The 14184-nt window shown below is 47.3% G+C and overlaps 1 protein-coding gene across 5 annotated transcripts in view; it reads right to left on the reverse strand.

The window, feature by feature from the left end:
* Positions 1-684: 684 nt before the first annotated feature.
* The window catches only part of LOC133350349 (homeobox protein aristaless-like 4), a 120755-nt gene continuing 107255 nt past the window's right edge, over positions 685-14184 (reverse strand). For all 5 annotated transcript variants that reach the window (XM_061564635.1, XM_061564634.1, XM_061564633.1 and 2 more), the window contains exon 4: positions 685-3849. In XM_061564635.1, coding sequence (XP_061420619.1) covers positions 3409-3849 — 441 coding nt within the window. In that variant the 3' untranslated portion in view covers positions 685-3408. The remainder of the gene's footprint in view (positions 3850-14184) is intronic.

Raw genomic sequence — 14184 nt, forward strand, 5'->3', positions numbered from 1 at the left:
AGCAACAGGTCGATGCATTTGTCACGAGCAGCATTCTCAAGGCTGGAGCGGCATCAGCTGATAGCAGTGGCATGACTTTTCGGGACCTGTTTGTTTTTGAAGCGCCGCGTATGCCACATTCAAGGGGAAACAAAGCAATTATAAATGAATAGAGCCACCTTGAACCGCTTTGTATAAACAAGGAAAATGCATTACCATGCACTCGGCAAAAAAAAAAAGGTGCAGCACTTTAGCAAATGCGTTTCTGTCCACCCAGTTATTTTAACTGCGCGCTTCCCGTGGGGTTTCTTCGGAACCTTTCGCGAGCCCCGGTAATTATCGGCGCCGGCGAATTGCCCTAATTGATTTTGTAAATGGGGGGTTGGACGTTCTTCGGCCGCGATGGTAGGGCCGAACTTAAAATAGCGCACGGACAAACCCAACGGCGAGTTGAGTTCCGAGGCGAGCGCGCGTTCGAATTCGCGTCGCCACCCAGAGGAGCCGTCGCCGTTCGAAGGCGCCTCTGTAAAATCCAAGCCGGGCCACGCATTAGAACCCCCCGACGCCATGGTTGCGGAACGATTTAAAAGGAAAACAAAAGAAACACGACGGTTTCTGCTCACCTCACCCACCGTACCCAGCGACAACACGAGAAAAATGGCAAAACATATTTTTTTACATACTTACAGCAAATAATTGGACAACCACTTTTTGTATTTTATTAAACTTTAAAATTCCTGTACGCATCCCCTGCGTCTACTTTTATAGCACAAAGCGCGGACAACGAGGTTTCGAGTTAAGCACTTAAAATATGTTTTTTTTTTCCGCGAAATATTTAAAGCGGCGCGGTTCTTACTCGTCAGACCGTGAAAAAAATGAGGAGGGGGCACATTTGCATATAACAACTTTCCGCACACCCAAAGCACTGCATGCGTGGCGAACGTGTCTCGTGTTAAAAAAAAAAATACGAATTTAACTTCGGAAATTTTTTTTATATATATACTGGACATACGCCACCAACACTGTGTTAGTACGAGAGCAAGAAAAAAAAAACCCACATCCTTGCCAAGCCAAAGAATCTAAAAATAAAACGGAAACCTTTAAACTTAAACCTTCCATTGCTCCCAAATGCAAACACATCACATCACTAAATATTTTTTCGCCTAATTCCCCAATCCATGGGACTTGGACTTCTCAAAATGTCAGATTGAAGTCGTAGATTCTTTTTGTCAGTGTCTGGAAGGCTGGATCGTTTTTTTTTCATCTCCACTCTTTGCCCCCTACAGCCCCAACATTGTTCTTCTGGCTGCTGCAGCAGCAGCAACAGCAGCAGCAGCAGCCACAAGCGTCGACCGCCCGAGGAGCATTTCTTCAGAGAGCCAGGTGCTTCATTACTCAAAGAGAGACTTGCCACCTGTGTAGCTGTCTTGCTTGAGTTCTGCACGCGTGCACACGCGTGCGCGTGTGTGTGTGTGCACGTACGTAGCCCGCACTATGCATTCGAATGCCATTGTCGAGATGGCAAGTCCGTCCGTTAAACTGTTGCCACGCATTTCCTCTTTGAAAAGTCAAAGTGCCTACTTCCTATTTGGATGAGCGACGGAGAAGCGCTCCAAGGCTCGTTACCTGTCACTCAGCCAGTGCTGAACAATTCCACACTTTCATGGTGGGGGCCATTCTATCCGTGCAACAGTCGCAGATGTATTACTCACAAATTTATAGACGCTGGAGGGATGATGGGCAGAGTTGACGACCAATGGGGATTTGAACTTGCAAACTTACGTGTGTTGGGTCAAGCGATCGAACCGTCGGACCACTCGGACACACCATTTATAACAAATATCATCTCTACGGCCATATATCTGATATTTGATTTTTTTTACGTAGTAACTTGTCCTTTATCTAAACACTTGAGACCATATTGAGAGTCACTGCGTATTTTGCTCGCAAAGCAAATCTACAGGCCCATGCTTATTAATTTATTTTCGCATTCAAACAGCAAGTGATGTTGAAAATTTGGGATCTGGATTCCGCACTACATTGGCACGCAATTGCCCACTCTCATTGCAAGCGGCTTTCACTGGGTCTTTAACGTCCACGTTACAGCAGACGGAGCAGCAGGAGGAGGCTGCAATGACGTCGCGGGGGTGGGGGGAGGGGGTTGGGGGGGGGGGCGTGAGCTGGAGGAAGACGATGGGCGACCGAGACCGGCAGCGTCGATAGCTCCCAGAGATCAGCGACCGAGGGGCGGACGTGAAACTGGGCGTCGTAGTGTCGACATGTTATCCCCCTCGCCTGGTAGGCCGCAGGTTCGTGGGTTCAATCCCGACCACGTGGTCACGTGGATCTTTCTCCGGGTCATCCACTTTTTTCCTCCACATTAAAAAACGTGCGTTTATAGTATTTGGATGCTATACGTTTCCACATGACAAGCCACGTCGTTGAGATATCATTTGTGGCCAGGTCACTCCTGAAAAAGAGCTACATTGCTCAGTGGGCATTACCGAGTAAAATAAAAAGTTAATTTTTTTACTGGGGCAAGGTATGACGGCATCAACTGTATTGGCCTTGATGACCTCTTGACCTTGAGTATGATGGTACAGGACTCAAAATAAAGAGGATGCTGGATTTATCTCATTTTTCTGAGCAAGATCCTTAGGTATAAACAATTAAAGCCCACTACGAAATCTGTCAAGCATCTCAAGAGTGACCTTCCTGAAATGGAGAATCTGAGTGAAGTCTTATTTGTATCGTTATTATTATGATTTGGTGGAGTGGCGTTATGATTAGAGCACCTGACGTACAGTCGGAAGGTCTGAAGTTCAAATCCGTGTTTTGGTTGGTCGATTTTTGCCCATTATTATCATCGCCCCAGGGTCAATAAAAAGCTGGTGGGAACGGCGGTCATCCTCTCGAGGTAACGAACCTTGCCATCGGATTATGGAATTGACACCATTAGGTCAGGGCTGCCAACGGCAGTGAGCAATGCCCCACGTTCATTTCAGCAAGAGGACACTTTGACCTTCATTAACACCACGACTCTGCCATAAACCCGAGCGCAGGGCGTTGAAAAGAGTCAGTACTGCGGCCGGAACTCGTTCTACGTGAAAAAATGCAAATGCTCAATGCATGAAGGCACCCGCTGGCTCTGAACTCCACTACTGGCCGTGGGACATACTTCGCTGCTCGCCAACCACGCCAGAGCTCTGTGACCCAGGCCAAAGTTGAGTTGAGGCTGCATCGATCGCAGCTTGAGTGGCGGCACTGATGGTGGTTTCAAAGGGGGGCGAAGTAGGGTGGGTTGGGGGGCGGCGAGGGGCGCGGTGGGTTTGGAGGGGGTGGCGGGTGTCACTTCGCCACACGACCTCACAGCGAATGTTGGCTGCTGCTGACTGCGGTTTGCTGCTGCTGCTGCGCGACTCATCGCGGCTACGTGGCCCACGAGATGGAGGCGCTGTGCTCTTTCGCCTTCATGCGCAGCGCGGCGATGCTGGTGCTCTTGCGCTCGCACTCCACGCTCAGCGTGAACTCGTGGCCGTTGACCCCGGCGGCAGCGGCCGCTGCAGCCGCGGCGGCCGCGGCCGCGGCGGCCGCCGCCGCATTCGAGATCCCCCCTCCGCCGCTCGACGCCCCGGACGGAACCGTCCCTCCTCCTCCGCCCGCGCCGAGCCCCACGCCGTTGAAGAGGCTGCCAATTCCCGGCGGGGAGAGGCACGGTCCCGGCGAGGGCATGCCCACGAAGGCGTGGGCGTGAGCGTGCGCGTGGCGCGACATGCAGGACGGCGGGAGGGCGTCGTGCGGGGACATCATGCAGCTGGAGACCGGCGAGCCGCCGGCGCTGCTGCCGCCCACCCAGGACGCGTTCTGCAGCTGCGGAGGGAGGGGGTCGGATGGAGGGTTTGGGAGAGACGACCGGGCGATTGGTGAATGAGGACGGGGTGGAGGGCGAGCCATTGAACGGTCGGATAGACTATCGAGCGGATCGGTGAGACGTCAAAAGAGCGATTGGCGTGGCCGAACGGTGGACCGAGCGAATGGCCGAACGATCGAAAAGAAAGGAAAGTGTGAATGAGCGGTGAGCAAATATTACATTGTAAAAATGTACAAATGACCAATCGATCAATTGAGTGAACAATAAAGCAGTAGTGTTGAACAATGCAGGAACAAACATTCAATCATGGAAATACGAGTGAAATAATGTAAACGGCTGATGAAACAATCACACAATGATGAAGCAACAACTGATCAAATAAACAAGCAAATAAACGCGTTGCACAAATAAACAAAGCAACGATCTTGCCAGAAATACTCAACACATTCGTCAACAATAACACGATGTGAAAGGACAAACATAACAGTTGTGGGCAATGAAAGGGCCTTGCCTATTATTTATATAAAAACTAATTCCGTTTAAGGCCACAGTGTTATTGACCAAAGTGAGTTTTTTCTCTATTCATTGTGTGCCAATGCCAATGCAGCAGCAGTAGCATCACCAAAAACATTGTTTCATCAAAACATGCGTGTAAAACTGGGAACAATGGAAGAAAATAAAATAACAAACGCTCAAATAAATAAATGTGGGTGGACAATTTTTTTTTTAACTCACGAACGTAAAAGGGAAATCAAAAAGATTGCATGACCACGGTTGAATTCTCAATATGTGGTACAAATTTTTGAGACCCTGATGAGATGATGGGCTTTGTTGACTTTTAATGGGAAGTCAAACTTGCAACGTTTTTTTATTGCAATTGGAGCAAGCCATTCACGATGCAATCTAGTCAGACACTAGAATAGCCTTTATTTACACAGTCTGCAAAATGCGCTTGAAGTTTATGTTGCCGTACATTATGCTTTGCATATTTAATTTTTGCCCACGTGAAACTGCGCTTGGAGTGAATAATTAGCAATCAGAAGGTTGCAAGTTCAAATCACGGTTGGGGAACCACAGCCAATCATCCTTCAGGGATTAATAGAGTGAGCACTGCTTTGTGGAATGTCAATAGTGGACATCCCATGGAGAGACCGGCCATTAGGAATTTTGACCACTAGCCCAGGGCCACAAGAGGCGATGAGTGCCACCTGAACATTGAGTTGTTTGTTCACTCGCAGAGAGATGTTAACTCCCTCGCCTGGTGTGCAGGAGGCCTTGGGTTTGATCCCGACCCGGACGCCTTTATATTGGGGGGTTTCGTGTATTTCTGCCCATGATTGCATGGATTTTTCTCCAGGTCCTACAGTTTTTCTGCATTTAGACTACACGTGCGTTTAGAGCATTTGGCTACTATAAATGTCCACATGATAAGCCACTTCGTGGACCTGTCATTTATGGCGAGGTTGCTTCTGAAAAATAGCTATATAGCTCAGTGGGCTTTACCTAGTAAAATAAAAAAAAGTGTTTTAGTTTTATAGTTGATAAGCTGAGGGAGTTGCTGCCTTGGTACAATTGTCTGCACACTGGACTTGCAATCCGCATGCCCACCGGTTTTATCTTCTGGCGCAGAAGTCCAAACAATGAGCAATTGTCTAAGATTTCCCCGCATTTCTGTCCACCCACCCAGCAGTATAAACTGGTTCACCACTGGCATCGTTATTTTTTTCCCATCACTCCCTTGACGGGCAACACAAAGATCCCCCAGTAAAGCCTTAACAGACTGTTGGCCAACGGGCAACACGCACGCACACACGCACACGCATCCATAGTATTATTATTATTACTCGCATTGACGCCGTTGCTATTTTCTCTGTGGCGTGGTACCAACGGGTGCAACACAGCGAGGTGGTGGGCAAAGTTTGTAACGTGCTCCCACCTCTTCCACGACGTGGAAGAGAAGGCCAAATACCTCTTCAGAGGGGGCTTCCTCTGGTGGAGGCCTTTCCGCCGGTAGTGGCATGAGCAAGAAATTGCAGCGCTGCTCCTTCACCGTGTTCCAGAAGCTACGGTCAAGTCAAACTTTAAGCCGGAGTGTCTTTGACTTAACTTCGACTCATTCCAACAAGTGTGCAGCGGTGCTCACCTCCGTGGCTCCGAGCCATTTTGGGGGGGGGGGGGGTCGGGAAATTCCACACTCGCATGGCGAGGGCTGTTTTCCGTCGAGTAAAATTAAAGTGACACTCATTCGGTTGATCGCAGAGGGGAAATGTGCCGAGTCACAAATCCCCCCAAAGGGGGTTTGAACTCGTAACCTTTCCGCTCGAAAGTCACGCACAGTAACGCCGCAGCCGGAGTAATGTTACGAGCGTGAACAATATCCCTACATGGATTTTAATTCAATTTTGTATTTGGGGGGAAAAAATACATTGCGACAAATTGGAATAATAATAACAGAGTTTACTGGAAAAGAACGAAACTCTTGCGGAAATCTATTTGAATAGCATGAGAAATATCACTCGAGTAACGAGCACAGGACAAAAGCCTTTTTGCACGCACGCTCTGACGTTTGGCTTAACCGTGTAATCAACACTGAGGTGCTTTATGCAAAGCCTGGGATTTATTTGAGCAAAAATTTGGCTGTAAAAACATATAAACAACACACACAGTGGGAATGCATTTTTCTGGCGGCATGCGCGCTCAGAGGTCTGGAAATCATTTTGTCCGTTCTGCGTTCACCCCTCCACCCCCCCCACGAACTGCCAACAGCAGTGAGGACGGGCAAAGGCGCTCTCGCGCACGGGAAAGTGCCCGCGGTTCAGGCCTCGCGCACCACGGCATGGACGACGCTCACGCTCGCATTCCTCGCTCGAGCGAACGCCCCACGGCTCCGTCGCGGCCGCCTGACACTTACGTTCAACGCTCTATCATCCGCTGATGCTGCCGCCGCTGTTGCTCCATTGGCAGCGGTGCAGAAGAAGCACGATTAACGTTCAGTAAAATAAAAACAACAACACACAGGTCGCATTTTGTGTTACTCTCGCCCAGGCGCTGTGTGGCCTGGGTTCCCTGACAAATGTGAAGTTTCATTTATGAGAAGAAGAAAAATAACTTTAAAGTCACCGTCAAGCACGCCTCTGTAGCGCTGCATTGATGTCATTGCACTTACATTTAAGCGCATGGATGTGTGACGTCACTTGAGTGCTAACTAACACCAAAACAACCTCAACACATTCGTCAACAACACTGTCTGGCCTGAAAAAGGAAAAATACAATAGGAGACGTTTCGGGCCATGGTCCTTCTTGATGAAAAAGGGCCATGCCCCAAATTATCATAAGGCCGCTATGTCTCTGGCCTCCTTATGTATGTGCTCTGATTAAGGTACATTGCCTGAAACGTCACCTATTATACCTTACCTTTGTCGACAACACAGTGTTGTCGACAAATTTGTTGAGTTTTAACATTTTGATGAGAATTACGCAACACCGATTGTATTTAGAAACATGCGTTTAAAGTATCTTAGGAGGGTGCTACTTGCTTCGTGTAGAGGGGAAGTTTGTTCCAGTAGGGAAAAGGAGCAGAAACTGGATTGTGCGCAAGGTTAGGAGTAGGAGGAGAGATTGAGAGCGGAGAGTGGGCGGGAGGAGGCGTAAAACGAGGTAAGGGAAGCGAGGTAATGTGGGGCAAGGCCATGAAGAGATGTACATACTCGCCTAAGGAGCTTGAACAGACACCGGTAGTAGATGGAGAGCCAGTGCATAGCCTATCAGAGGGGCGCAGTTGGTAGCTCGTAAATGAAACGTGCGGACGCATTGTGGATCTGTTGTCGTGGAATGAACGCACAGGCTGGGAGACCGAGCAGGAGGCTGCGATGAATCTCCACGCGACAAGACGCATCGTTGAGCTATCGTTTGGGGCCAGGTCGCTTCTGATTGTTTCCCTTCTACGTGACTTTACCGAAAGAACCAAGAATATGAATCCCTGCAGTAACGAAAGCTTTAAATAAAAAAAATAGTTGTTAGTTTATTTATACCAGGATCAATGTAATGTAACTTGATTCAAACAATCTCATTCGGAACTCTCTCTGGATGGCCTTGCCGTCACCTTGTCGTGGAACAGCGCTGGGAGATGATGCCACGTTGATAATTACAAAGTCACTGCAATCGACCTCCTGATCCACACCCATCATCGTCATCATCAGCCATGGTCACTCCACTGCTGGATCACACCTTGGATATCACACCCATTTTATATCAGAATCAGAATATTTATTTCTCCTGATTAAATCCGATGAGCTATGGTTGCTCGTTTTCACAAATGTCCAGTTGGAGCAGGTCAGAAAGTAACAACAACATATTTAAAAAACAGAGGGGAGTGTAAATTATAGGAAATATAAGCAAACCCCGGAAAAACAAACTATAATGTTTTCATTTTACCAGGTAAAGCCCACAATTGAGCTATTCGCTTCTCTATCAGAAGCGACCTGGTCATAAATAATAGCTAGCTCAAGTGGCTTATGTGGAAATGTATAGCAGGCAAATAATATAAAAAAATATAAACGCATGTTTCTCCATGTGGAGGGAACAATGGGAGGACCCGAAAAATGATCAACACGACCACAGGGAGAACATGAAAATTACAAATATACAGCAGGCATCAGGGTTGGGATCGAACCCACGACCTCCAGCATAGCAGGCGAGGAAGATGACATCTCGCCACCGTGGCGGCCTTTAAGTAAATAAAAAATGTATCGGTTCAAATTGCAACAATTTCCATTTCAATCAAACCGATACATTTTACTCTTATTATTTCATGGTAATTATCAGAGCTGGAACAAATGACATGAAGTGTAAAACTAAATCTATTGATGAGGGATGGTGGCGGGGGGATGTAAAATTATTGGTGACCTAGCTGAGACCAAATCCGGGTTCATCGTGGAAGGTGGATGTGGTGACGTCACTGGTTGTGGTGACCTCACTGGGTGTGGTGACGTCACTGGGTGTGGTGACCTCACTGGGTGTTGTGACCTCGCTGGGTGTGGTGACGTCACTGGGTGTGGTGACCTCGCTGGGTGTGGTGACCTCACTGGGTGTGGTGACGTCACTAGGTGTGGTGACCTCACTGGGTGTTGTGACCTCACTGGGTGTGGTGACCTCACTGGGTGTTGTGACCTCACTGGGTGTGGTGACGTCACTAGGTGTGGTGACCTCACTGGGTGTTGTGACCTCACTGGGTGTGGTGACCTCACTGGGTGTGGTGACCTCACTGGGTGTGGTGACGTCACTAGGTGTGGTGACCTCACTGGGTGTGGTGACCTCACTGGGTCTGGTGACCTCGCTGGGTGTGGTCACGTGCAGTAATAAATAGGTCTGGTGGCATAAACAACATTAGCCATGATGACCTTTTAATGTTAACCTACAGAGTGTGTTGACTGCAATTAATATGATAATGCAGTCAGTCATTGATTATGCCATCACACAATATGCAATTCCTGTGGTACATGATACATTCAAAATGTCTCTCTCCTAGCTCAAGTAACCCATGACTTTTTGTGTGTTTGTCATCTCCTTCCCGTGTGGTGCCCGAAACGCCTCCTATTATATATTCTTCGTTTAAAGGTGACAAATGCGTTGCATTTTTTTTATCTGTGCTTGTGTACCACTGCTACCACAGTATTAGCAGCATCACCAAATGCATTGTTTTCCTGTGCCCATTTCCCTCTTGTTGGCAACCCTTAGCCAATGGTGGAAAATCCACATTTCAATAGCAGAATCCACCCTCCACATAGCACAGCCACTGTTACCTTCCCACAATGTGGTACTCGCTTTAAATGTTTTCTGAGCGTGAGCTGAGCGCAGCTCTGACCGCTCTAACCAATGACCACGGTTGGCTACGTACGGTGCGAAAGAAGTCCAACGTACATACGCACGTGTGTTCCCCCCCCCCCCCCATCCTCGAAGGGAAGAGAGCACAGCAGCGTTGTGGACGCCCAGCTCTAAACGATGTTTGCGCTGCCGGCGTGCATGGAGCACGTGGGTTTGTGTGGGCGGATGCGAACACCCCGGGGCCGTCGATGCGGACAGCGGCTCGCGAAGACGAACACGCCCGATGGCTGCTAGGCTGCAACGGTCACGCAACACAAGCAAAAAGAAAAACCCCGACCGTGTCCGAGCACCGCGATCTTGAGCCGCGCTGGGCACAATCGCCATCTCGCTGGACCCAAGACAAACACCCAGAAAATATTTCCACATGAGCTCATAATTTCTCCGCTGATCGAAATCGTGGATGTTTGGTGGTGTCTTCCCCCCACCCCCCCTTTCTTCCTTTTGCCAGATTAAGGAGGCATGGACGGAGGGGAGTGGGTGGGTCGATGGGGTGGGTTGTTTTAGGCCGGCGGCGGCGGCGTCGTCGTGTCAAGGGGCTCACGGCGAGGCTTGCAAGAGTCACGTGGCCAGAGCTGCTGCCCGGAGCCAGGCAAACGCTCGCAACGCCTGGGCTCCCTCCTCGAGTGAGCCCGTGGGCTGCGTGGGGACACCAACGACGCCGCCACTTGTCCACTCGTTTTGCTAGCGACTCGCTCCGCAACCTCGCGAACGCTTGTTTTGTGGTCATGCATTGTATGGTTTCGCGTCGAACTAGGAGCCAGCTTCGAACAGGCAGGGGCATTGCCCGTGAACAATCCGCTTGCCAGCATTGATTCAAGCAAGGCGAGCTGATGACGAGACACTGAATGTTAGAGGCCGGCCCAGAACTTGTTCGTGTTGAACTAATTTTGCTCAAATGATGCACTCTGCAAAGGCCATGTAGCTTACTATTGGATGTGTAAAAATGCTGTTATTATTATCATTGTATACGGAGGGACAAGATATCTGAAAGTGAAACGTTGTTTTCCCTGTTGATTTTCTGACCATTGCATTGAATTCATTCTTACCTCAAAACCAGAGATACAGGATCGGTTGAAGGATCTTTGTCTTTACAGTACATATCCATGGTTTTTTCCCTTCTATCTGGCAACAAAACTGACACCTTTTTTACAAGAAGTCATGTTTGCATAGACCACAATACCTGAAGTCATAATGCAAACAAAAAACATAACTCTGATAATGTATGCACTGTCCTTGAAGTTGATTGGTCCACACCCGAGATAGCTTTCCTTAGAGCCTAGTCTCACATGGGTTGGACCAGATGACTGCAGGTATTGTGGTCTATGCAAACATGACTCCTTGTAAAAAAGGTGTCAGTTTTGTTGCCAGATAGAAGGGTAAAAAACCAATTATCATATTTTTTACTGGCAAATGAGGTTCCAATGGAGTACATATCCAGGCATGGGTGCCTGTGTCTATTCAGCCAGATGGCAGGATCGGTTTTCAACTCAAAATCAGAATGTCATGAGATCAAATCCAGGACGGAATTAGATCCATATTTATTTAAACATAATGTATTATTATTACTACACTGTTAACATATTATAATTGGTTCTTTACCCTTCTATCTGGCAACAAAACTGACACCTTTTTGCAAGGAGTCATGTTTGCATAGACCGCAATACCTGCAGTCATAATACAAACAAAAGAACATAACTCTGATAATGTGCACTGTCCTTGAAGTTGATTGGTCCACACCCGAGACAGCTTTCCTTCGAGCCTAGTCTCATATGGGTTGGACCAGATTGGGTTGGACCAGATGGCGTCATCTGGTCCTACCCATATGAGACTAGGCTCGAAGGAAAGCTGTCTCGGGTGTGGACCAATCAACTTCAAGGACAGTGCACATTATCAGAGTTATGTTCTTTTGTTTGTATTATGACTGCAGGTATTGCGGTCTATGCAAACATGACTCCTTGCAAAAAGGTGTCAGTTTTGTTGCCAGATAGAAGGGTAAAGAACCAATTATCATATTTTTACTGGCAAATGAGGTCCCCATAGTGTTAACATATTTTTTCTGTTCTGGGTAGTAAGTGTTATTTCCTAATTGCTTATGCCTCAAAAGTACAGAAAATAGCTATTATTCCCCACAAAACTTTGCTTTTGTAACCAAGACAGTGATATTTGGAAATTTCCCTATTTCCCAGAACATTACTGATAGATTCAGTGCTGAGTAAACTTGGAGTAACTGCTAGAACATTCTAGAAGTTTCATATTAATATAAATAGTAGTAAAAATACAGGGGCCTTAAGCCGACCAGTTCAGTTTAGTTCCAGCTGCCTAAGTGGATACATATCTGCATTTTTCTGAGATGGCATCAAGAAGCTGCAAGCATCCGGCAGAAGCATTATGCTATGTCGGCGGACAATTTATCAAGAAAAGAGAGAAAAGTACTCTGTGGAAGCATCTGCTAAGATGTGTGAGGCCTACAAGGCATATTTTGGCATGCCAGTCGGGGATCAAGACAAACCCTGGGCACTATAATTTCACCTGCGAGCAATGCAAAACAACTCTGGAAGGTAAGATGGACAATTGTTGCTCGGAATTTTATGTCATAAAATTTGTTTTTAATTTTCTAATTTTTACAATTTTCAAAGTTGCGAGAATCTCTTACACATTAGTCACATAAGCTCCCCGTACCCACTCCTCCGGAGAGAAAGGAGCCGTCTTTAGAAGACAGTAGCAAGTCAGAGAGTGAGGAAAACGTAGATCCAGATGACAATTTCAGAGGTGGAGCTGAGGAGAGAAACCCACACTACGCCAACCAAAAAATCCTCAACGACTTGATCAGAGATCTTGGTCTCACCAAGTCCCATGCCGAGCTTTTGACGTCTAGCCTCAAAGCAGTGGAACTTGTTCGATGAAAGTGTGCAAGTCGCAGATCAGAGGAAGCGTCACCAACCTTTTTTCAGCTTCTTCACCTGTCAAGATGGCCTCTGCTTCTGCCACAAGGCGACCAGTCTGTTCGAGGCAATCGGAATCGCCTGTAACCAAAATGAGCGGCACCTCTTCATTGACAGCTCATCCAGGAGCCTCAAAGCCGTGCTGCTGCATAATGGTAACAAGTACCCGTCTCTTCCCCTGGCTCACTCGGTGTACCTCAAAAAGGATGACAACAGCATCAAGACCTTGCTGGATGCCTTGAAGTATAATGAGTATGGCTGAGAGGTCATCGGAGACTTCAAAATGGTGGCATTCCTAATGGGTCTCCAATGCGGTTTAACCAAGTTTCTCTGCTATCTTTGCCTTTGGGACAGCAGGGACACCAAGGCGCACTACCACAGGCGGGACTGGCCACAGTGGACCGAGTTCTCTGTGGGGAGGAACAACGTCAAGTGGGAGCCACTGGTGGACCTCTGGAAGGTGCTGATGCCACCACTGCACATCAAATTGGGCCTTATGAAACAATTTGTCAGAGCTGTAGATAAGGAGTCGGCAGCCTTCAAGTACCTTCAAAACTTCTTCCCTAAGCTGTCTGTGGCAAAGGTCAAAGCCGGTGTCTTTGTCGGACCACAGATAAAGAAGATCCTGGAGTGCAATTTCTCAAGAAGCTCACTAGTAATCAGAAAGCGGCTTAGAACAGCTTTGTCACAGTGGTTCGTGGCTTCCTGGGCAATCACAAGGTCGAAAACTATGTGGAGCTTGTTGAGACTCTGGTGAAGAACTACGGCACAATGGGCTGTAGGATGTCCCTCAAAGTCCAAATCCCTGACGATCATCTTGATAAATTCAAGGAGAACATGGGAGCGTACTCGGAGGAGCAAGGCGAGTGCTTCTACTGGACTTTGAACGCCGTTACCAAAGACAGCTTAAAGAGAACGTGATGGGAGACTACATTTGGGGACTGATTCATGAAAGTGATTTACAGTAATCGTAAATCTAGAAAAACTACTCACTTCTAAATATTTTGTAGTAATTTTTGTATTACTTTAGTATAATTACATGTTAATGTTTATTCATATGTAGTTTTTTTCTGACTTTATGTGAACGACAAAACACAGATTCGCCTGTTTTCTCATTGAAAATAGGTACATTTCAAAATATCACTGTCCTGGCCACAAAAGCAAGGTTTGTGGGGAATAATAGGCATTTTCTATACTTTTTAGGCATAAGCAATTACGAAATAACACTTACTACCCAGGAACAAAAATTGTGTTACATCGCTTTATCATCGTGACATACTTAGACTGTCACAGCAAGTGTAATCATATACAATGCACATTAAGCCTCCGTCCAATGCTGAGATATTCCTCATAAATGCTACTGAACGTTTATCTAAAATAATGCTTTCATTTTATTACGAACCCATAAAATTTTGAAAGACTTGTCATTAAATCGAATGTCTTTTTGCCACTGAACTCTGGGAGCCAAACTCAGAATCTCGCCGTTGATGGCTCAAGGTTCAGTGTTCT

The sequence above is a fragment of the Lethenteron reissneri genome, chromosome 33 (assembly GCF_015708825.2).
Source record: "Lethenteron reissneri isolate LAM-NWPU_2019-01 chromosome 33, ASM1570882v1, whole genome shotgun sequence".
Taxonomy (NCBI): domain Eukaryota; kingdom Metazoa; phylum Chordata; class Hyperoartia; order Petromyzontiformes; family Petromyzontidae; genus Lethenteron; species Lethenteron reissneri.